Genomic DNA, 23449 nt, shown 5'->3' with positions numbered 1-23449 from the left:
AATGCCGATGGAACACTTCCTCCATCACTATCACTGACATAGTAGGTCAAGGATGTTGCCTAGGACACATACCTGCTAATTATTCCCAATATTGTCAGAATGTTTCATCAGGGTATCACTGTAATGTATATCTACCAAAAGAGAGAATGAACGACAACAAGGTCAGCCATGGTATCAAGGCATGTTTAATTTTTCTCCCTGGTTAACCACACTATTGTCTGCTTTAATAGGTCCTCTTGTGCTATTGCTTCTTGCTTGTACTATTGGTCCATGTGTATTAGGACGTTTACTTACATTTTTGAGGGATCGTTTGAATACACTTGATAATGAAGTTAACAATACTCAAAAATCAGTTAGCTTTCTCACATCTATCATTGAATCAAAAGACCTTGTCAAAAAACCTTTGCTGGAATGGTACTCTGACCTAGAGTCAGAAGAGCAAATAGACACTATTAACTCCTTTTCTCCCAAAGAAGTTTTGTTAACTCTGCCTAGCCACGATTTGGGGGATGAGGACTTTTCCTCGTATGAGTTGGTTCTGCAAGGCATCAACAAACCAAAGGGTTTGTTGCCACCTTATGGGACTACTCGGGAGGAGAAAGGACTCTACCTAGAATCATGAGCACAAAAATAAAGAAAAGGAGGAATTGTGGCTATTCTGCCTTGGCTATTTTTCCATAGAACAAATCTTGCCTAGCACGTATACCTCTCAGGGCAAATTCCACTGAGCTGACATGAAAGAAGCTGACAAGATTAACTCCAGAAGTCTGTGTCAGCTAAAAGATGTGTATTCAGTATTAAGACGTTTACCGGAAAAGTATCAGTCACGAAGTATCAGTCACGAAGTTCGCTACTTGTGTCACGTAGCTGGTTCTAATGATTAACTTTGTAACTCTATTGTTTCCTGTAATCCCTCTCACCCCTTTCTTTGATTCAGCACAATAAAAGAGGACAGCGCAAAGCAATCGGGGCCGCCGGGACAATTCCATCTGCCCCAGGCGCGATGTGCTTCCTCACCTGAAGAAATTGCTTTGTTTCGTGTCTTTTTCTTTGTGCTTGGCACTCACTCTTGCGAGAGTCCCGCTAAACCTCACCCTTGCGAGGGTCCCGCTAAGCTTCACCCTTGAGAGGGTCCCGCCAAATTGCTTCTTGAAAGGAATTCAGCAGCAAACCGGAAGATCGAAACAACAACGCTCGACGCGACAGAGACCTTTTGACTTAGAAAATTCTTGATCCTTCTCAAAAAGCATTCTTGAAGGTAAAAAGTTTCTGAAAACTTTTTCTGGGCCCAGTTCTAGAGAGTGAAAACAATAAAGAATAATTACTCTCTATCTTAGAGAGTAAAGCAAAGTTTGAAGATAAACAATCCTACAGAATGAAGGTATCACCTGTTCTGGAAAATCAATGCAGCAGGCTCAGTCAACAGTCAAATAAAGATATGCTTGTATAAGATACTAATGTCAGATATTGGAAGAGGTCCTCCTCAGAAACAGAATACTTGGAGGAGACTTCTCTTGATCTGCAGCAAAATCTGGGCAAAGAATCTATCCTTAAAGTTTTTGTGGAAGATCACACATTTTGTTGAAGCAACTGTTAGGGATAACATTGTTAGGGTAAAAATAATAAACAAGTTATCATGGTTTGTTGGTTAAAGTGTGTGTAACTTTAACTACAAGAATGTAATTAAGGGTGTGGTTGTAAAAGCACCATAAAAGAAGCAAGTCAATTGCAGCTCTCTCTCTCTGGCTTAATGATCCCTAATTACTGGATGGATTGATGACTGCGTTTTTTTTCCTTACTGGAACGGAGGAGAGAAAGGAGTGTTGATTTCTCAATGGAGAGAAGAGATAAAACGGACTGATTTATTGTAAGTGAACTGACATTGACTATTCAACATGGACTTAGCAAATTGAGTATTCCCGACTGGACTGACTGAAATGATACATGACTAATGGACCGTTTATTTTGACTATGCTATAATTCCTAATGGAATAAACTATATTTTTTGATAGCACAAGCATATCTGTTTTTTACTGCGTGTTAACTAAAATACAAACTTATCTCACACATTTACCTGTCTGCCTATCTGACTACGCTACACATTCTGTTTAGTTTGTTTTCCTTAACACTCATTGGGGAATTCAGGCTTAACAGCAATAATTATTTATAAAAATAAGACATCATAGAAAGGTAAGATCTTTTGTAGGAGTTTTGGACTGCAGAGTGGAAAATTCTAGGCTCCAGTTTGCTATCTTGGGACCACAGGAAGGAAACTGGATTGTTTTTAGTCTAGGCAACTATTTTATTGTTGGAGAAAACACAATTTTATGAGGGGCCAGCAGTGCTGGAAATAGCCATTGTCTCCTGTTAATGAGAGGTGGAATATTGATGGGATTGAAGCATCTGCCTTTAACTGACTATAGAACAGGGGTGTCAAACTCAATTTCATTGAGGGCTGCATCAGGGCTGTGGTTGACCTTGGGGGGGCACTGGGTAGGCATGGCCAACTGGGTGGGTGTGGCTAGTTTGACACCACTCCCCAAACTGCTGGCATTTTTTCCTCTTCGCATTGGGTAGGTCGGGTCAAAGCCACACTGGCCTAATCTTTCCTCTTCACATTGGGTAGAGCAGGATGGCCCTGCTGGCCAGATCCAACCTCATAGTGGGCAAGATCCGGCCCGCAGGCCTTGAGTTTGACACCCCTGCTATAGAAGGTCTGCAGTGTGCAGTGACATTATTGTCTTTCATCCTAATGATGTCCTGCTAGAGCCCACTGTAACTACATAGCCAAAAAGGCATTAAGAGTTGTTAACCTAATCTACGTAGCTTTTTCTCTGGTAATATCAGACTACTAACTAGGGCATACAAAACATTTGCTAGACCAATATTGAATTCAGCTCATCAGTCTGGAACCCGCATTACGTATCTGATATTAATACAGTTGAGAGAGTCCAGAAATATTTCACAAGAAGAGTTCTCCACTCCTCTACTCGTTGTAGAATACCTTATGCCACCAGACTTGAAATTCTAGACCTAGAAAACCTAGAACTACGCCGCCTTCGGTCTGATCTAAGTATAGTATATAAAATCATACATTGCAATGTCCTACCTGTCAATGAATACTTCAGCTTCAACCATAACAATACAAGAGCACACAATAGATACAAACTCAATGTAAACCGCACCAATCTTGATTGCAGGAAATACGACTTCAGCAACAGAGTGGTCAATATCTGGAATACTCTACCTGACTCTGTGTTTTTTTTTCTCCAAACCCCCAAAACTTTAACCTTAGACTGTCTACTATTGACCTCACCCCTTCCTAAGAGGTCTATAGGGGGCGTGCATAAGCGCACCAACGTGCCTACCATCCCTGTCCTATTGTTTCTTTTTATTTTTCTTGTATGTATCCATTTCATATACTCATAACTATGTCTATATTTATACTTGTAATCTCATAATTGCTTGACTAAATAATAAATAAATAAATAAATAAATAAATAAATACATACATACATACATACATACATACATACATACCTCGGGCAACTGCACGGGCCGAATCCCTGCAGCTCTTTACCAGTTTCACCCCTCTTGGGTTGGGATGTGTAACATTATCTTTCTCCTCCCTCCCTCCCTCCTTCTTTATTTCTTTTTCTTTCTGTCCCTTCCTTCCACCCCCCCTCTTTCTTTGTCCCTTTTTCTTTCTTTCCCTTTTCTCTTTATTTTTTTCCTCTCTTTCTCTCTTTCCTCTCTCTTCTTTCCCTCTCTCAGGCTCATCCCTTTGGATCAGGGGTCGCCAAACCTTTGGACCTCAGGGACCACCAAACTCATAATTTTAAATCCCGGAGACCACTAATATGAATTTTGACTGATGGTGGCTTTCTGGCATTGGTGGGAGAGAAAGAGAGAGAGAGATCTGATCCTACCTCTCTCTCTCCCTCTCTCTCTCACACCAGGCAGGGATAGGATTTAGACCCCTGATCTAAAGCTGTCAAAACTCCAAAAACTGGTCAAGTAGCTCTGGGGAGGCCAGTTATAAATTAGAACACTTACTAAACAACCGGTCATTAAGTGAGGACCACTTGTATTTGGTTTGCCATTCACTTAGCCATGCCCACCCAGTCACATGACCAGCAAGCCACACCCACCCAGTCATGTGACCAGCAAACAACACCCTCAAATTAGACCACACCCACAGAAATTTGAATCCCACCCCTGGGTGGGGGGCACTGAGGATAAGTTTATAGCACCAAGGGGACAGTGGACCGAAAAAGTTTGGGAACCACTACTCTACTTTCTCGATGTGTCTGCAGGGCCAGTGCTTCGAACTTGGGTGGATGGATGGATGGATAGAGAGAAAGAGAGAGAGAGAGAGAGAGATACAGACAGACAGACAAGCAGGCAGGCAGGATAGGTAGGCAGGAAGGCAGGCAGGCAGGCAAACAGACAGACCTTTTGGATGGATGGATGAATGGACAGATGGACAGACAGAATGCGACAGCAGCGGCACTTTGGGAAAGCGGTGGCAGTGGCTTTTTCCAACGTGCTGCCGCATTCGAAGCACCAGTTCTGGAGCATTACTACAGTCAATGGGTGAACCTGCAGGACCGGCGCCTCGAACGCCCCCTGCCACCTCTTAGTGTTCCCAAGGGGGCCAGCAGAGGGGGACTAAGAGGAGGCAGGGGGGCGTTCGAGGCGCTGGCCGGCCCTGCAGTTTCACCCATTGACTAGCACCACTCCGGAGCCGGTGCCTCCAATGTGGAAGCGGTGGCATGTTACATGCCGCCACGGCCGCATTCAATGCGCCGCCCCCTGCCACTTCTTAGCGCCCTTCTGCTGGCCCCTTTGGGGATGCTAAGAGGTGGCAGAGAGGTGTTCAAGGCGCCGGCCCTGCAGGTTCACCCATTGACTGTAGCACCGCTCCGGAGCTGGCGCCTCAATGGGTGAACCTGCTGGGCCATCTGGCGCCTCGAACGCCCCCTTGCCACCTCTTAGCGCCCCTCTGCCAGCCCCCTTGGGGACACTAAGAGGTGAACGCTGCCGCGGTGGCACATAACGTGCCACTGCTTCCGCATTGGAGGCGCTGGCTCCGGAGCAGTGCTACAGTCAATGGGTGAACCTGCAGGGCCGGCACCTCAAATGCCCCCTGCCGCCTCTTAGCATCCCCAAGGGGCCAGCAGAGGGGCGCTAAGAGGCGGCAGGGGGCGGCTCATCGAACACGGCTGTGGCAGCACGTAACGTGCCACCGCTTCCACATTGGAGGCACCGGCTCTGGAGCGGTGCTACAGTCAATGAGTGAACCTGCAGGGCCGGCGCCTCGAACACCCCCCTGCCACCTCTTAGCGCCCCCCCTGCCAGCCCCCTTGCCTCTTAGCGCCCTCTTAAGGCATCCCACCGCCCCCCAGGGGGTGGTACCGCCCACTTTGGGAACCAATGATGTAGGGGATCATTCTCTTGTTTGGTTCTCTTGGCATCTGCTGCTATTTCTCTCCTGATCCTAGGTGGGGTAATGGCAGTGAGAAGATATGTTTTCTCAATTGGTGTAGGTTTGAGGCAATCTGTCACTAAGCATACTGCTGAGTACTTAGTGCTTACAGGTAACTAGATGTTAGAGTTTGAAAAGAGATACCTAGTTGGAACTAGCATTATTGTTATTGACAAAAGTCAAAGATGTTTCTGACATTCCCACCCTCTCCCCAAATATTTTTATAGTAATATAGAAGGATACAAATCTCAAATCTGATAGGGAGCTCTGGGATTTGCAAATAATTCCCAATGTATCTGAAGGATTTCCTTGTGTTGTCTGTTTATGCATACACCAGTGGATTTGTGGATGATGGGATGTTTATAGTAGAGTGATACATTTAGAAATGCATTCCCAGAAACCAGTTTCTGCTCTCTTCTGAAATAATTGAAGCTTTTAGTTTGTCTTACACATTAGTCAGTCAATGAGGTATAGTGAGAGTCAATGCAATATGACGGTTAAGGTGTTGGGTTTGCTTTGGGGAAACTCAGGATCAAATCTATCCTCAGCCCCCGAAACTTGCTGGTTGACTTAGGACAAATCATTCTTTTTCAGCCCAGCATATCTGGCCAAATTGTTGCAGTCGTAACTTTATGGGAGCATTATGTGTGTCCTTCTGAGCTCCTGGACAAAAGGTGGGAGATCCATCAAGAAAGTAAAGTTTTCTTATTTGAACCTATCAAATAAAGGACTAAATCAAATGTTGCAGATAGTATTTATCAACAATCCATGTTGCAAATGAGGCATAGTTTTCTCCTTCTAGTGTTGTATAATAATTCTTTCCAGCCATTTCTATTTCTAAAAACCCTACAAGTTCTGATATCTTGATTCCAAATTCAGGGGTTCAGACAGGAAGAACAAAGACATATTTGACATATAGTAATTGTTTCATGGTTCTATTGATGTCAGTACAAAATTCATCAATACCTGAGGCAAACAACACAAATTACATTTCCAGGATGTCCTTAATCAACCCTTATTGAGCATTCTCTTAAGATATCCAGTATATATGAAACAACATTTTTGTTGTATTGATCTTATTTTGAAATCATAGGAAATCAATTTCACATTATTTAGTGCAACACTCTATTGGTTTATCAGACATGACTTTGAAATTTGTAATTCCATGATACTGTAAATTATTAATATCAATTTCATCTGTTTCCTTCAACAAAAGGATAGAGTTGATGCCAAGATGTGCTCTGACTTTGGATTAATTAAGACCAAACCAAGGCTCCCAGTTTCCATATAATGGCAAAGAAACAAAAGGAGTAACTTCCAAACTTCCAAAACTTTTTTTTATAGTTTTCCCAGAAGTTATTATCAGCTGAATTCACTATAATATATGGAATGAGTAAGCACTAAAGGAGCAAATTAGTTCTAGAAGCTAGAACAGTTGATGTCAAATGTCAACGGCCATCAACTATATTCAGCATAATTAATGATAATATGTGGGTTAAGCATGTCAGAATTAAGTAAGTGCCTATTTTCTTCTCTGTGGTAGTTCTTAATCTGTTGTTTCTAATTGCCTTGTGAATCTCAGCAATACCTTCTTTACGCACATCCAAGGGGCCCAGAATGTGCAGCAATTATGATATTCAAACTAAGTCCTTTTTTCTAATTTACTCTAAAAGTACAAGGAAAGAGCTGCTATAATCATACTGTAATAGTAAATACCACTCCCAGAAGTCTAATAAGTAATCTTAGAAAGAGTGCAGAGAAGAGCAACTAGGATGATTATAGACCTTGGAGACTAAAACATATGAAGAGCGTTTGGAGGATTTGGCTAGTCTAGACAGAGAAAAGAAGGACAAGTGGGGGACATGACAGCAGTATTCCAGTATTTGAGAGGCTGCCACAAAGAGGAGATGGTTAACTTACGTTCCAAAGCCCCAGAGGGCAGGACAAGAAACAAGGGACGGAAACTAATCAAGGAGAGAAGCAACCTGGAGAAACTTCCTAACAGTGAGGACAATTAACCAGAATTATCATATCGTATTATTATATGACCGGGAAAGGAAAAGAAAAACTACGATACCCAACAGCCTCAGCGAGAGTCCCGGAAATATTCCCCTGCCGCACGCTCCTCCAGGACGCTGAAAGAAGGAACGCGCGGGTAATTTCGAGTCCGGAGGGGCGGGAGAAATAAAAGTTTGGGTAATTCTAGCTGAACGTGATGTCTTTCCCGGTGACTGAATTGCGGTGGCCCAAGCACCTTCTCCCGCTGAAAGTAAGTAGAGGCGGAAGGGAGCCCGACTTAAGGCTGCGTTAATGGCGTGAATTAGGGCCTTAACCGGTACGGAGGGTGTCCCCTGATCCTGGAAGCGATGGTGGTTTAACGAGAAAAGTGCTTGGGAATGTGTACAACAACGCCTTTTCCTTCTGCGAAAGAGCTAAGGTAGAACCTCGGCGTCGCTTCCGTTAAAAGTTTCAAGAAAGAAAATTAAAAACTAATGCAAACTAATATAAAGGAAGGAAGGAAAAAGAACGAAATCAAAGGAAAAGCTAAAAGTGCAATAAAGAAAAAAATAGAAAAGAAAAAAAAAGATATACAGAAGTGGCTTCTGATCTTCTCTGCAGTGATTATAAGTACAATTATAAATTTATCTCTTTCCCTAAAGTAACACTCTTTTTTATAGTCTTGTCTAATCATCAAAACCATAACTTCATTTATGCCAAAAGAGGTTTCCAGTCAGCAGTAAAAGTAAATATTCTCTTTTCTCTCATCAAAGAAATCAATTTGGCCACCTCAGCAAGTTCCAACATCTTCACTAACTATTCCCGCCTGGATGTATTGCTGAATTAGTGTCTTTTCCGAAAGTCTGGCAGGCTTTTATTTTCAGTGAATAATGATTGGAAAAGGCAAAAATCTTGCAATTTGCTCCTGAGTTGTGGTATCTTCTTAAAGAAATATTGCTTAAAAATATTCTGGAAGTGGTTGGCTTTGCATTTTTCCAGACTAGACTACATTTAGTAGTATTACCAACCTCCCCTCCCATGATCTCATCCCAAGTGCTGAACACTCACAACAGTAATTTTTGGCATCTCAGCTTTTTAGTTCTGCTAGTACTCCTTAGTAAAATATTAACTGTAGTTACATAATGTCATTTACATAAAGAAACAGTGAAGAGTTGTGGGGGTGTGATACCATAACATGTAAATGAAATCTGTATCAAGTCAAAACAGAAGCAGCAAATAGTTTAAAATATAAAAGGAGGATTTATTAGGCATCAAAGCAAGAAGAATTAAAACCCCAAATACAAACATTTAATTTGTTATGTCAATGTCATAACAAAATGAAAGAAAATTGATTGCATCTGCAGCCTGAAAGTAGTCCTGCAGTTTGAATGGATTATGAAATTTATTTTTGTGTCACATGGTTACCCTGTTCAAGAAATCGGCATAGCTGCTGAGTTTTTTTATTCCATTCTGGATCTCCATTCTCCCTGCTTTTTTATTGAAGTATTTTGGAAGGATGGTTGCCTTCAGGTGTTATTTCAAAAAAATATTTTGTACTTTTGCAGCTGTCTGGAGATCCAATTTGTCTTTTGACACTGCCTTTTTGTATGTGGATGAATTGTGGTTGCTATTAGTACATTTTGTGATTGATACATATAATTCTAGCAACTATGAAGGAATGTTGAAGGGAGTATTAATAGCTATGCAATCTAATAATGCTAAATATGTAATAAAATAGTTAATCTGATTTGCTCATCTTCATGATGTCTTTGTAGCATTTACTGACAGGGTTCAGAAAGCCTTCTGTCTGAAACCTTGGAGTGTGGCTTACAGTCATTGTAAATAGTCTTGTGATCAAATTGGGTCAAGCTGTATTGGACAATACATTTCCTTCCCTGTTAAATTTGCAGTTAGACCTCTGACATAATATAACTTTTTAAGGCAGCTGGTTCATATCTTTTGCATACAGATAGAAGTGGGAACCGCTTTTAGAGCATTTGTGCAAGCTTTGCAAAAAATATGGCATATGAATAGTTCAAAGAGAAGTGTTTTGTTCATACTCTTGAACATTTTTTTTTCAAATGCTTTGCACTGCTCTGTTGGACATAGAATTTTGCATACAATTACAAGTGAATTCATTAAATGAGTTAAAATACATAGTTTTAAATAATTTTTCCTTTAATCACATATAAAACTCCAATTGGCACCATTTTTAATGATTCAGGGAGTGGATCATGTTTTTAGAGTATTGGGGGCACAGCTTGTGTATTTCTGTAGTAGACAACTGATACTATAAAGCAGCTTCTCATTCTCCCAAATCCTAGTCAAAACACACTATAGACTAAGCAATGCCATTTTCCCACAGATAATTATTCGCGCTCCTTATTAGAGGTGATTGGTGTCAGATGCCATGTAGTTGGTGGGAAAAATGTGATAAATCTGTCTGGAATTCTGTAGTTCTAAGAAGCAAGCTACTTTCAATTTAGGAAACCATGCCATGCTTCTGAATAACAACATTCTTGAAATATTAGTTGATGTTTGATCAAATAAGAGTCACTGGTCTGACATGGACAGCTATACAAATATAAATAAATAGTTGTTTAGCTGACAGGTCATTTAATTATGTTTGTTTGGCTGATTGAATGTGTGTCAGTTCTAGGTTTAGCATATTGACCCTATGCAGGTTGCTTCCAACACGCAAGACGAAACGAAAGACATTGATTACACTTCCATTTCTATCTCTGAGGCTGCGTGGCCTGCTGGGCTTAATATCCTTGTGCACATATAAGAGTAGGTAAAGGCTCTTGGATGGTTGAGAAGTCCAATCTCATTAAAGACCTTCCCACTATATCTTCTAAAACTGTTGGTGTTAGAGATAAGCATACTTAGATTCATAATGACAATGAAATGAAAATATCTGTAAAGAGATTCACTTTATTGCTAAGAGTATCAGTTTGAATGTCATAAATAAATGTTAAATTTAGATACTCTTGAGAACCTTTACACTGCAACAACTTCATACTTTAGATGTCTGGGACTGAGAAAATTGATGGTATCTTCATATGGTGACACTGAATTAGTTCAAAATCTATTAGATCAGCTATAAGATTTCATTATCTCATTTTTAAAATTTTGGAGTATTGCAAAATGCTGGAAGAGATTGGACTCAGGGTGTGGAGAGGTTTGGTTTGATCACACTGAGCTCACAGGGTCAGCATCAAGGCAACCTGAGATCTCGGAGCGGGAAGAAGGAATGGAGCTGGCAGAGAGAGAGAGAGAGAGAGAGAGAGGTAGATCCTGGGCCATCCATCAGTCCTCAGATGGAGAATCAACAGCTCCTAGCTCTGGAGGTGGCTGATGAGGAAGAGGAGGAACAGCTGAGTCTAGTGCCTAACACCTGGATGTGCAGAAGGCAGAGGAGAGGAGAGCAGTGGAAATCTGTGGGCAGATCCTTGGGAAGGAAGAGCCACTGCTGCTAGCGAAGCCCCACCCTAGCTCTGGGGATAAAAGGCATGGGGTGGAGATTAATAGATGTGGCAGACAACTATTCATCTTCCAGCCGGCTGGACTTGTTAGCGTGTGGCGAGAGAGAAAGTTTTTGCTGGGGTTGCCGGTATTCTTACTAAAGGAATCTAACTTGGGAGGGTTTGTCATGTTCAGGGAGCTGGATCAGAACAGGTTCTTAATCTTCTCTTCACCATGGACCCTTTTTAAATAGCTTTTGTGGTCACGGACCGCCAAGACTTGCGATTTAAATCATAACATTTCTCCAAGCCTTTGCGGACCCCCTGTGATGACTTTGTCCCCCCCTCCCCCCGAGATCTGTGGACCACAGGCTGAGAACCTCTGGATTACAAGAAGAAAATCAAGCCATTAAAAATAGGTTCTCCCTGTCATTGATATGATTTCAGGTTGCAAATGGAATTTCTAGGGTGCTGGTATAAAGAAGTAGAATAACCATGTTGTTTTTTTCATTCTTAGCTGTGCATTTAATTCCTTGGACATGTTCTTAAATTAACTTAAATAGTTCACGTATTTAAGTTATTTAAGCAGCATAATGCTCTATCGATATTATTAAACCACACTCCCATACTCCCAGTGTTGACTGTAATCATTGGGAAATGGGTAGAAGTAGAACAAGTTTTTTACTCTATGACCTTCTTATAGAAAAGAATAGGAATTACATTTAGTTTGTTATTTTTTTTTCCAGAAAGTACTTTTGCAAAATGACTTTTCAGCTTACTCTGTATTTAAATACTGTAATTTTTAAAATGTATTTCAGGAAGTTGATGACTTGTTGCGTTGTGGGATATGCTTTGATTACTTCAACACTGCGATGATAATTCCACAGTGTTCACATAATTGTAAGTACAGAAATGGTTTCCTTCCTCCTGCCTTTTATAATTATGCATTTGCTGTCTCATTATTTGCTATGATGAAGACATATTTAATGCTTGGCTTTTAACTGTTGAATTATTTTAGTATTTATTTTAAACTGTTTTTTTTTAGCTTTCTTTATTCTATTCTTAAATTTTGATAGCCATCTTAAGTACTCATAAGAACAGAAAGGCATAATGCGTCTTGAATTATACCCAGAAGCTTATAGGGAACCAGTGTTCAGTGCCCAGATTGTCTTGGTGAACTTTTTCCTTGCAACTGAAAGATTACGAGCAATCATGTTTGATGGTATCAGCATTCTGACATTGTGTGACACTAGCTCACCAGATGGGAGTCCTCCCCCTCCTCCAGCATTTTCATGGGAATGTTGAATAGAATGGAAACAGCATGGAAATGGAACCAGAGTAAAACATTCCAGCCAATGGCAATTCAGAAGTTTACCATAGTTGGGGATATGTTTGGTTCCCCAACTCAGTTGTACTATTAATTCCTCAGAGAGTTCATATAGTAAAGCATGTTGTAAATGTGAGTTAGAGCTTGAAGTGGATCATATCAAAGAAAAGTCAGTCAATATTTGTGGATATAAATGCTAGGCTTTATGACTGGCTAAGGAGCCTGGAAAAAAAAATCTAGTTTTACACTCTTCTTTTATAAGCATTATAAGCTCTACATTTTCTAAATCCAAGTCAATGATCTGGCTGCCATCTTCCTTTCTCTCTTTCCATGTAGGGATCTATTCTATGTTGAATAATTCTAAAGATTATTTTTCTAACATATGAAATAAAGGATGTTGTGTTGTAGCTTGCACAATCAGTTAGGTTTCCTTTCTTTGGGATAGATATGTAGATTGACCTCTTCCAATCTACTGGCTACTGAATTGTTTTTCAGATTTGCTGCTGCAGCTCAGTTAAAACCTTTACTTATTCTTACTTATTCTTTATTTATTATTACTTATTATTATTTACTTATTATTACTTATTCTTCTGTTCCTTGCCATACTTCCATTGATACTCAATTATATGGGCTTCAATTTGGTAATGACTAGTTCTAGTTGATCTAAATTCATCTTCTAGCACTAGGTTCTTGTAAGTAAGGAATATATTTCAAACTATCTTGGATATTGACACCTTTACTATATAAAATTTCAGTATGTGCTTTCTTTGATCATTGAATCAGTTGCTATCTGCCAATTGCTTTAAATTAATAACTGTCCATCTCCTTTAGCGTAGCAATTGAAGGCTGAAACTTCCCTCTGAGTTCTGAAATCTTTTGGAATAGTTTCCTTGTTTTTCCATGTCTGTTTTCCTCGTTGATGTCTGTATGGATGTTGTGTAACATCTTGTCTCTTCTAACAGCTTCTGAAATTCTTTCCTGAGATGCTATTTGCAGCTTCACATTTTCTTTTCCTGCACGGCAATATCAGTGACTAGATGTCCCAGATGCTTTAATCTAGCCATGTTATAAACACCATTAGTACGGAGGGATTCACAGCTCTTTCTGTGTAGCATATTGAGAACTGTCTGGCCTAAGGGATCCATTATCCAGCACTATATCATCAGTCATTTTATATTTTCTGTCCATTTGGTTTTCTTGGTGAGACTACTACTGCCTTCTGTGTAGTATAAATGGATACCGTTGCCATTGTCAGTGATTATCTGCCTCCAGCATCGTCCTGTATTGCTTGTCCCCAATAGAGGTGCCTGCTTGCTTTAGTTATATACTGGGTATGCAAGTAGTTCTTGACTTATAACCATAATGGAATCTACCCATTATGGTTGTAAATCCCGACAGTTGTAAAGTGGTTCATCATGAGATTGGACCCAGTTTTATAATCTCTTTTGTAGTAATCATTAAGTGAACATCAGCCTTGTAAAGAAAATGCAGTGGTTGTTAAGCAAACTCATTGTTTTTAAGCCAAACACCATAAATGCGGGTCAGGTGTCGAGTGCCCAAAATGTGGTCACATGACCGCAAAAGGTATAATTGTTGGAACTTCAAAACCAGGTCTTCACTATCTTTTAGGGAAGGGGTCTCTTGTAACTTCAGATGGTCGCCAAGTGATCTGTCGTAAGTGGAGGGTTATCTGTACACTTAGCGTAAGTTCTCAACATTATTTGCTCATCCTTCTTGGAAATCATGATGTGGAAACATAGTAGGAGTTTCAGGAGAATGATGGAGATTGTGTTTAAATTTCTAGTTTGCTTGAAGGAGAAGAGCAGGCAGACCTGGGGGAGGGGGGAGGAGTCAAATGGATCATCACAAATCATTTAGATTTGTGCATTCTCACAAGCGCTCTTAAGTCCAACCTTTCCTGAGTTTCTTTGATCCTTATCTGGCACTAATTTAGGATTGAACTTTAGTTGACCAGATTCTTGTGAATAGGCTTGAATAAATCTTCCATGCTGCAACCTTCTGTAATCTCTTGATTCTTTGTGCCTGATGGTATTTCAGTATAACATAACTCACACAATTTGGTAACTGACTGAAAAAAATAACAGTGTAGAAGAATAACTTTAAAATATATAATAAACATTAGAGGTCACTCATTTTTTTATTTAATTATTTGATGATTTAAAATAGAAGAATTGGTTACAAAAATAATTGACACTTGTGGAATCCAAGTCCTACTGGAACATTCCTCTGGGCCTTGAATGAAAATATTGATAGAACAACTCACCTGTTGATGATGAAGAGAGTGTGAGCGGTTACTTTCTGCTCATGGAAAGACTTCTGAACAAAGCTTAAATAGAATGTTTATGCTAGTGAGGAATATAATTCAAATTCTTTGTACTATGTGTTTTGTGCATTTATAGCAATTATATCTACTTAGAGAAAAACAGTGAAATTAATGGATTTTCAAAGGCAATAGGCATACTGCCTCATTATTATGTGCTGAATTGTGACCTAAATGCTAATTACTTTTTGTAAAATAGTTTTACAAAATTATTTACCAAAATAATGTTTCTCTTGACAAATGAAATACATGTTATGCTGATTGGTTGATAATGATAAATATTGATTATTTGTATCTTTAATACTACATTTTTAAACCCATGCCTTGTTATCTGATTTTTAAAAATGGCAAATTTTAGAGACATGGACTTTCTTCATGGTATTCTATTTTGTTTTTTGTTTCATACAGAAAACTCTGCTTTGGTTTGATGTACTTTCATTAGGGATATTCAGCTCTGAAAAGATTAAGATTTTCCTCAGCCATTCTAGGTGTATTGGTCTGAAAACTCAAAAATTATATGGTTAACTTGTTGCATAAACACTAGTCCTTCAGATCTGGACTGCAAAAATGAGAACTTCTAAATCGCAGCAGAAAGTTAGTATTTTCTGTAAAGGATGATAGTAACAGGGTGGGTTTGATTTAAATCAACTCAATTTAAATCACGATTTAAATCACTAGTAAAAAGGCTTGATTTAAATCAACTCAATTTAAATCATAATTGTTAAATAACAACTGTCATCTCTGTCCCACAGCAGCTCCTCCTCTGACCTGCTGTTTATTCACTGACAGTCCCAATATTGCAGAATATACAGCCTCATGCAACATAACTAAGCTCCATTTCATGCTGAATAAACTAAATTATTAATGTATTTTAAATAGAAAACTATCTTTAGATATATTTTTTACTCCCAAAGCATTTTATTAAAATTAATTTGATAATAAAAATCTGATTTTTTTTTAAAAGCACCAATTTTTATCCACCCTGGATAGTAGGTGAGTTGAATAGTAATAATAGCAGCAGCAGCAACAATAATGGTAGCTTGTAATGAAAGAAAAATGGAGCCACAGGAAAAAATAAGTGAGATTGGAATGATCTGGTTACTGTTGGAGCTAGACTTGTAAGGATGACAGGCACAAAATTGCAGAATTGGAAAAATCATAGGCAAAAGTGGTTGCAGAGGATAATAGATGCAGTCTGGTTTTTGAGAAGCTCGGTGACCTAAGTTGCCAAGAATGGTGAATTTGTGTTTGTTGCTGTCCTGATTTGAATAGCCGCTGGGAGGATTGAGTTTTAGACTGGAAAAGGATTAAGTTGTATGTTAGAGGAGATGGATGGTGAAGGGTGGGCTGGATGCCATCTCCAGTGGCCATAGACAGAAATGAAAGCAACTGGGGTACCCTGAAGCAGACAGAAAAATACTGGGATACAAATGGGCCAGGAATGAATGAGTGAATGGTGTGGGTGAGAAAGTAGTTAAATGGAACTGGAGGACAAGAGAAGGGAAGAAACCCAGAATATTAAAAAGATATTGAGAACAGTCATGAGCAGTGGGAGATATTTGAGATGGTTAAGTTGTGATGATTTACACTGCTGTGTTTTGCCTGTAACAATGTTTTGTATGTCTGAAGTGTCTAGTTTTATACATTAATATAAAATAAATACCAGGAGCCCTGGTGGCCCAGGAGTTAAAACACATTATTACAGGCAAACTCTGCCCTTAGTCTGGAGTTCAATCCTGACCAGCTCAAGGTTGACTTAGATTTCCCTTTGAAAATCAATAAAATGAGGACCCAGATTATTGGGGACTATATGCTGACATTTGTAAACCTCTCAGACAGTGCTGTAAAACATTATGGAGCAGTATATAAGTCTAAATGCTATTGCTGTTAATGATTTATGATTAAGATTGTTTTTATAATTATTATGCTAATGCTGAATTTATATCACTTCTGTGAGCTGTGTAAAGACATAGCAATTGAAGCAGCAAAGAAATATCTGAAATAAATAAGGTATTAATTTCATTTGCTAGTCTGCCTTATGTAATTTCCTCCACTGTACTTTGTGAGTATAATTATTGTGAGGAATATTTACTCACTCATTTGGATATAGAGAAAATATTTTAAAAAGTTGTGCTAATAAAATGAAAGACATTTTGAAAGGTATCAGTTACATTTTCCCTATAGAAAAGCAAATCTCATAATTTGCACTTTTGTTAGATTACTCTGTTTTGCTTATGTTTGCGTGTATGTTTTCCCCCCTACAGATTGTTCTCTCTGTATTCGCAAGTCGCTGTCCTATAAACCTCAGTGCCCTATATGCTGTATGGTAGGTGTGCCTTTATCATGTTAAAAATGTTTTTAATTCTACTTCTTACTGTCATCTGTGCTGGATTAGGCTTTTGAGCATACAGGAGGACGTATGTATAGGTAACTTTACAGAAGGTATGCAGGAAGAAATAAGGCAAGGTAAGAGACAACCTAGTTCCTGGAAAAGAAAAGGTGCAAAAAAGGACCTCAAAATACTTCTCCTTGAGTCTGTTTTGTAAAAGAAGGTGCAAAGGAAAACCGCAAGTCTTTCAATATTCTGTTATGCATCACCATAATACCAATAAAGGAGAATATTTGTAGCTCAGGGTTGAAATGAAGGGCCTTGGTGCTCTTTGAGCCTAGTTGCTTTCTTGCAGATGTTTCATTACCCAAACTAGGTAACATCATCAGTGCTAGTTGGTAATGAAAACAACCAAACTCAGAGAGCACTAAGGGACCCCTCTTACCATAGTAAAGTATCATTGCTATACTTCTTGTAGTGTTTCCTGACTGGCTTACTTCGAAGGGTTGATGTATAACTATGCCTCAGACATTACCAGATGTGATACCTTTTTTGTGAGTTGAGCCATAGGTTTCAGTGGGGATTGCTGTAGCAGCATCTCTTGACTGCACTTCTGAACTTTGGTTGGCAGGATGATGGTTCTGGGGGGACTTCAGTCTCCCTTCTCTGGATCTGGGATCTGAGGTAGTATGGGAGTGCATGGCCACCATTCATTGTTAGAAAGGCTTAGTTGAGACGTTTATGAATGAGTTTGATATTATAAATTACTTTGGAAAGACTGCAGTTTTGACCAGAAAGTCCTTAAATAAATTTCTTTTAATCCTTAGCAGCCTTTTTAGCTATATTAATGTTCTAATGTAATGTTTTTCAACCTCAGCCAGTGTGGACTTCAATGTCCAGAATTCTCCAGCCAGCATGTGGCTGGGGGATTCTGAGTGTTGAAGTTCATGTATCTTACACTGCCTGCGGTCCAGAAACATGGTTGTAATGTACTATTTCATATGTCTAGTATTGTGTGTATAGGTAGTTCTCGCATAATCACCCTAAGTAGACTCCGTCATTAAGCAAAGTGGTCAATAAACAGAAAATCACATGACTGTGACTGTACTGTCCAGCTGGGAAAGAGATAAGACTAGTCAGTTGTGCATTTTCGACTTTCGTTTGCCTCCTAACCATTCCCTCATTTTTTGGAATGCTGTGCTTAAACCTTTCCTGCTGCTGATTGTTCTCAGTGTGTAGAAGGCCAAACAGCACAACTCTTTTGAAGCTTCTTTCCAGTTTCTCTTCTCTGCGAAGGAGAAAAGAAAGATAAAAAACCACGTCAGGCACAGGACAACTTTTATTGGCTGTACAGGTAGTCCTTGACCTACAACCGTTCATTTAGTGACCGTTCATTGTTACAACGGCCCTGAAAAAAGTGACATGATTGTTTTTTCATATTTGTGACCATTACAGCATCCCTATGGTCATGTGATCAAAATTCAGGCGCTTGGCAATTGGCATCTATTTATGACAGTTGCATTCTCCCGGGGTCATGTGATCTCTACTGGAACTTTCCCAGCTGGCTTTCAACAAGCAATATCAATGGGAGAAGCCAGGTTCACTTAATGACTGCATGATTCACTTAACAACTGCAGTGATTCATTCAACAACTATGGTGAAAAGGTTGTAAAATGGGGCAAAACTCACTTAACAACTTCCTTGCTTAGCAATGGAACTGTGGTCATAAATCAAGGATTACTTTGACTGTGGTCATAAATCAAGGACTACCTGTAATGGTGATCATGTGACTGAGGGCTTGGAACATAGTAAATAGTTGAAAATGGGCCATAAAGTTATTTTTTTCAGCATTCTCATACCTTTGAAGGTTGCTGAACAAGTGAGAACTACTTGTGTGTATCGTAAATAGAATAGAATAATTCACCAAGCACTGAAATGACTAGACATTCTTATGCATATGGTGAGTTTAGAATGCTAAACTTAAATTTGTTTCCTATAATATATCACATTGCTTTTATACTCAATCTGTATTCCTTATTTTTTCTCTATTTTGTTTGTATGTGTCTGTTTTTCTGTATTTCTGCATGACAAGTTTGTCCTCCTTTGGCAACTTTTAGTAAGTGCCTTTTAGACATGTTTATTATCAGCTTATATAGAAACTGGCTTGAACTCTCATTCTGTGTGTGTGTGTGTGTGTGTGTGTGTGTGTGTGTGTGTATGTTTTCTTAAGTTTTCGCGGGTACTTACATGTATGGTATTCAGCTTTGCTCAGGTATTTTCACACATCATTGTAGTTGTGCTTTTAAAGTTGTAGCAACGTTTCGGCAGAATCTCATCTGCCATCATCAGGCTTCTGTATTGTATTATAAGGTAAATTAATCTAATTAACAGCAATTTTCATTTCACTGAAAGTGAAGGAACTGTTTATTGATATGTGCACTGATATGTAATATTTATACTCTGTTCTCTAGTAGTCTTGAGGATTTACAGGTAATCCTTGACTTACAACCAGTCTTTAGCAACTTTCTGAAGTTACAATCGACCCAGAAAATGGGATGTGCAACTCAGATTTGAAGTTCTGACATTCTTCCACCCCTTTGTACCCATGATTGCATTTGGGTGCTTGGTAGTTAGTCTGAATTTATGACCATTTGCAGTGTTCCATGGTCAAATGATTGCAATTTATGTCATTTTTGGCAGATCATCATTACTTATGATTGAAATTATGGGCTCAGTTATGGTTTGTAAGTCAGAGACTACCTGTATGAAGTAAGCATAGGGATATTTTGAAACAATTACATGATAAGACAACAAATGCAACCAGTAAAATAATCTGAGGGATCAAACAATTACAAATCTCTCAGTGCCATTACCATTAGCTAGGAATCTAAACCAACGGTCCCCAACCTTTCTGGCTCCATAGACCGGCAGTGGCGGTGGGTGGGGGTGATGGGATGGTTTTGTACATGCAACCTAATCCCACACATGCACAAATGAAGCTTTGTGAGCTAGCCTGCTGCTCACGTGGCCCAATTCCCAATGGGCTGCAAACCAGTAGCAGTCTGTGGACCAGAGGTTGGAAACCCCTGATCTAAACACTTGGAGTATGTAAGTGTATGAAGAATTGATGATTCAGATATCAGGAACCCAAGTTTCCATGAGTTTTGGAAATTAAAAACTATATTATAGATTTGTAATAGAAGCAAGTAACAATAATAAAACTGGGAGAATGCACCTGATACTTAGTGTACTTAATATTTTTGCAGCCATAGTTTACATATATTGAAGTTTTAGAGTTAAGTATAACCCATTACTTGGATTAATAGATCAACAGATAAATAATAGATCATTCCTTGAGGGAGAATAAAACTCAAAGGATTGTGTATCAGTTGGTTAAGTGACATACTTAAAAGCAGTTTCTTTGTGTGGATCTGCTAACCCTCACCAGGATTATTACGGTAAATAAATTATGTTTTGAAACATGTTTACTGCTTTGCCTGGGTTTGGAAAAAAAGAATTGCACTGCTAATTGCATACTGATGAAGATCAGACTGACCTGATTTAGTGCTTTCATGTAAATGTTAAAATGACATGGAAAATGGAAGTGCTTAGGTATGAATAAAGCTCATAATAATATAGTCTTAATCAATACAACTTGCACAATCTCTCCAGAAGGTCAAGTCAGTTTGAAAATGGGTCCAGAAAATAATTTTCATTCAGGAGTATCTAATGTTGACACAGTATTTGTTAGATTACAGGGTATGAATATGAATAGCTGTATAATTACCAGGAAATTGTTAATTATATAGGGAATTATATAGGGAAAGGTAATGCAAACTTGTTTAATATCTAGTATCAGTGTTTCAATATTAAGACTGAGAACATTCTGCCATTATTCAGTCTCTGCATTTACTGTATTGGCATTTCATCATGCTTTGCCAAAACCAATCACAGATAATATTTAGGCATGAGATTTTTCACAAGGGTGGATATAGAAATTTATAAAACTTAATATCATTGATTTGGTTTATAATTCAAGTTTTAAAAATATAGTTCCCATCAAATTTGTGAGCTAACAGTATTTTGGAAAACACAATCCTATACATTTCTTTAAATTTAATTTCAGTGAGATGTTATCAGCAGTAACTTGGTGAGACAAAGGATTGTTGAGCACCACTGCATATAGTGTTTACTTCACAATTAGCATTATAGCATAAGCTATTTGAAATTCAGGCTGTATATCGAATAAGCTAGAAGTACTATGATAATCCTCCAATGTGGCATTACTTTGATCTGGCTGTGGACATGCAGGCTCTGAGGAAGATGAAACCTATGCCAGAGATTCAACCATATTGGGTAGGTCTCATCAGAGGAGCCAGAAGAAGAGTGCCTCTCCCAAAAACAATATGGTGAGATGTAATTTACAGAAACTTATACTGAATTGCCTGACTCAACAAGGGACATGCTAGGTGTTCTGGACATGTGGTGAAAAATGGACTATAGGACTCAGGATTGTTGATTGAGCAATCAGGGCCAGCAGGTGCAGGACTATTGGAAGAAAAGTTGCTTTCAAATATTTTATTGAAATTGCTATTACAAGTTCTGTCCCAGCTCCTGTCCAACTAGCAGATTGAAAACATGAAAATACAAGTGGATTAATAGGTATCACTTCAATGGAAAGGTAACAGTGCTCCATGCACTCTTGGTGTGTAGCCATGCTGGCCACATGACCAGAGATAGGTCTTCAGACAACGCTGGCTTCCTCAGCCAAGAAATGGAGATGAGCACCATGCCCTAGTGTCGGAGATGACCAACAGGGAAACCTTTACCTTTATTACAAATCAAATCCAAAGAGAAGAAGATATTTTTTTAAAATGCACCAATTTAGGAAAGGACATCATCCAGAATCAAAAATAACAGAACGAAGTGTAGCAGGTCAAAGCTGATTTATAATATAAAATAAAATATTTGCAGAAGTAGAACTGGAAAAATTGTAAAGTATACCCAGAGCAAAGAAATCAAAGACTTGCCAGAAGTAGCTCAGACTGTAGAGGCAATTGGGAGGAGAGTCAGCAGTAGAGGAAGCCAGCATAGCTATTGAATCATCTTCTTTCCTCAACCAGGCATCTTTTCCTCTATCTTCTCAGAAAGAACAAAGCCCTCTAAGAAAATAAGAAGGATTGAAATGAAGAATAACTGAGCATCTAGAACGGCACAAAAACAACAGAGTGCATTAAAACATGTTGCACAGAAACAGCTGGCAGAAGTATTAAAATATACCAACACTGTAATATCAAATATAAGCACCAGCTTACTGTAAGAAACAAACCAACTGCACAGCAGTTATAACTGAAGATCTTAGATGCAAAATCAACAAACAAACAAAAAAATAGGCAACAGTACACTGCATCACAAAAATGAAAGATTAGATTGGAGAATAAGATCAACATACTGGAGACTTCCGGTTTTTGCTTCTTCAGCGACAGACCGAAACCTCGTCTCTGCGAGGCTTCGATCCGTGCTCGCCGCTGGAGCGCCCCGAGCCAGCTGGTTTCGGGGCTAAGCCACCCCGTAGAGGTGGTGAAGAGGGGGGAGACTGCCAGCAGGGTTGAGGAGAGCCGCATCTCTCCTCCCCAGCTGGCCATTACTCCCTTTCCTGAAGGCGGTTGCAGCGGTGGTCAGAAATGGCCACCATAAAGAAGAACTTGACCGGAAAAGAATGTGCAGGAGGAAGATAAGAAGAGAAAGTTTTGGTTGACCGGGTCAAACAGCAAAAGCAACAAATAAGGTACCCTGGAATTGAAACTGTTAAAAAACAATAACATTGTTCCCTAAGAAGATTTTTAAGCTGCGAAGGAAAGATAAAAGGGAAAAGATTTGGTTTTCTCCTTTTCCTATACTGACAGCTAAGAGACTTAAGCAAGAAATTGGAAAAAAATCCACTTTGACATCAATAGGCATTTAATGCTGAAAATAAAAAGTCAAAGGGATAATAACGATTTCTGGATAATTAAAAGCTTTTGAAAACAGGAAAGGAGAGAGGAAGAATAAAAGGGCAGGATCTGGAAGGGAGGAGACTGCCTGGAATTAAAAAAGAACTTACAGCAAAATCTCAACAAGACTTCCAAAAGATATATTCTACCTGAAATATCGCAACAAAAACCCCAGGAAGAGAAAGTCGAAAAAGAAATAAGAAGATATAACTCGGGACTATCTGGATTACTTGATGATTTCTGGATTCTTGGTTATTGTTTTGAATGACTAAAATCAATCGGGTGGTTGTTTACTTTTTAAAATGGCTCCACTTTTAGAAGAACTGAAAATGGAACTTAAAAAGTACAAAGAAGGGAGAGGTTCTTTTGGCTTTGTATTTCAGTTTTTAGAAATGGAGATTTGGAATTATGAGAAACAACAAGAAATGCCTGCAGAACAAGAAGATTGTGACAAAGAAGAAGCCATCTTTAATGAACAAGCAATCTTAGATGGGGGAAAAAAAGGAAAG

At 39.0% G+C, this 23449-nt stretch overlaps 1 protein-coding gene across 5 annotated transcripts in view; it reads left to right on the top strand.

Annotated features, from left to right (window-relative positions):
* Positions 1–7463: 7463 nt before the first annotated feature.
* RAD18 (RAD18 E3 ubiquitin protein ligase) overlaps positions 7464–23449 on the top strand; it is a 147592-nt gene continuing 131606 nt past the window's right edge. For 2 of the 5 annotated variants that reach the window (XM_087954623.1, XM_087954624.1), the window contains exons 1-3: positions 7604–7757; positions 11769–11850; positions 16883–16948. In XM_087954623.1, the coding sequence (XP_087810749.1) occupies positions 7704–7757; positions 11769–11850; positions 16883–16948 (202 nt within the window). In that variant the 5' untranslated portion in view covers positions 7604–7703. Of the gene's footprint in view, positions 7758–11768; positions 11851–16882; positions 16949–23449 lie in introns of all 5 variants that reach the window. The other 3 variants (XM_087954622.1, XM_087954627.1, XM_087954625.1) reach the window with 3 other exon arrangements.

Source organism: Notechis scutatus, chromosome 2 (assembly GCF_049901735.1).
Source record: "Notechis scutatus isolate UNSWTSFEM ecotype Mainland chromosome 2, rNotScu1.2, whole genome shotgun sequence".
In the NCBI taxonomy this organism is placed as follows: domain Eukaryota; kingdom Metazoa; phylum Chordata; class Lepidosauria; order Squamata; family Elapidae; genus Notechis; species Notechis scutatus.
The sequence above is the reverse complement of the archived record's forward strand: the minus strand, read 5'-3'. Positions and strand labels throughout refer to the sequence as shown.